The 1,520-nt window shown below is 34.1% G+C and overlaps 2 protein-coding genes across 2 annotated transcripts in view; one reads left to right on the top strand and one right to left on the bottom strand.

Moving 5' to 3' along the window:
• LOC105979931 (centromere protein P) overlaps positions 1-1,520 on the top strand; it is a 369,435-nt gene that overhangs the window by 179,529 nt on the left and 188,386 nt on the right. The window lies entirely within an intron of this gene.
• Positions 1-1,520, bottom strand: part of ASPN (asporin) — a 38,116-nt gene that overhangs the window by 25,787 nt on the left and 10,809 nt on the right. Inside the window, exon 3 of the mRNA XM_004717737.2 lies at positions 936-1,210. Within this exon, the coding sequence (XP_004717794.1) occupies positions 936-1,191 (256 nt within the window). The 5' untranslated portion in view covers positions 1,192-1,210. The remainder of the gene's footprint in view (positions 1-935; positions 1,211-1,520) is intronic.

Raw genomic sequence — 1,520 nt, 5'->3', positions numbered from 1 at the left:
ATACACTGGTACAGATAAGAGCTCTGGACACAGAGAATCCAGGACAGATAAACCCCTCAGGACCAATAATGAGAATAGCGATACCATGGTATGGGGAAGGTTGGAGGAGATGGGGGAGAAAGGAGGGAACCAATCTCAAGGATAGACATACAACACTGTCCACAGGGATGAACAACAGAAACGTGGGTGAAAGGAGGCAGCAGAGGTGTACAATATGAAAATAAAAACAATTTGTAAATGATCAAGGGTTCACAAGGATGGGAGAAAGGGGAGCTGATAGCAAGTACTCAAGTGGAAAGAAATTGTTTTGGAAATGATGATGGTAACATGTACAAATGTGCTTGATACAATTGGTGTTATAAGAGCTGTAAGAGCTCGCAATAAAATGATTTATTAAAATTATAAATAAATAAAAAAGTCTTAGAAACTGATTTAACTCAGCCACTTTTCTTCACCGTTTTAAACCTAAATAATTCAGAACAAATAGCGGATTATCTTGAACACTTCTAGATTTGAGACAAAAACTCTGTGACCTATGTCATTGTTCTGCACATGCAACTTATGTTGTTATAGTAGAATTTTACTTGAAATTCTATGAGTCTACTATAAATCTACAAATTTCCATCTGCTCTGACCCTAAGCAGGAGGGCCATTCTCCCTGCAGGCAATTGACATCATGTTCTTCGATTCAATTGAGGAAGAGGAGGAAATATTCCATATGTAAAATTCTCATTCTTGTCACCGATTTTCTGGATTTGTAAAATAAACTTGGATGTACTTTAGCTTTTACTCTATTTTCCACCTAAAAATCCAAATGAAAAAATATATTTCAATGAATGAGATAATGTTTAAAATTTCAGAGAGGACTTTCCTAGTCTTTTAAATTTTGTTAGTATAACACTATATTTCAAAGTATAGTTGGTGTATATTCTTACCTAGATCAGAACAGTGCACAACTCTTGAGTAGCATTGACATCCAAAGGGACATGTTGGAAGCATATCAAAGGGGAAAAAAGGGTTCGCGGGTGTTCTCGTTGGAAAAAGAGTGTTATCATCATCATCATCGTCATCATCATCATCTGAATCTTCCATGTCTTCCAGCATCATATTCTTTAATGTCATATAGGAAGGCCTAGAGAAGGGTTTGGCAGAGCACAAAGCCAAGAACAGTAGGAGCACATATTCCTTCATGTTATCTGAGAGGATCAATCTAGGACCAAATAGACATTAAATAGTCAGTTAAAGTTTAAAAACTATTCCTGCAACTATATACATTACTTAGAGCTAGCAAGAGTTCAATGAAATAGGTTCTTATTCATTGTTTGTATGAGAATGAATTTTAAAAATGTTTTAGAAAGCAATTCAGCAACATATATTGAAAACTTTTTAAATATTCTTATATTTCACCCAATGATTCTACTTTTTGGAATTTAGTCTCAGGAATTAATTCTAATGAACAAAAAGTTGTTTACCACAGAATTATGTATGATAAAAAATTAAAGTTAATTCTAAAAAAAAAA

The sequence above is a fragment of the Echinops telfairi genome, unplaced genomic scaffold, assembly GCF_000313985.2.
Source record: "Echinops telfairi isolate 266 unplaced genomic scaffold, ASM31398v2 ScPeMD7_7430;HRSCAF=8468, whole genome shotgun sequence".
NCBI classification, from domain to species: Eukaryota; Metazoa; Chordata; class Mammalia; order Afrosoricida; family Tenrecidae; genus Echinops; species Echinops telfairi.
This window is presented reverse-complemented; position numbering and strand designations above follow the sequence as displayed.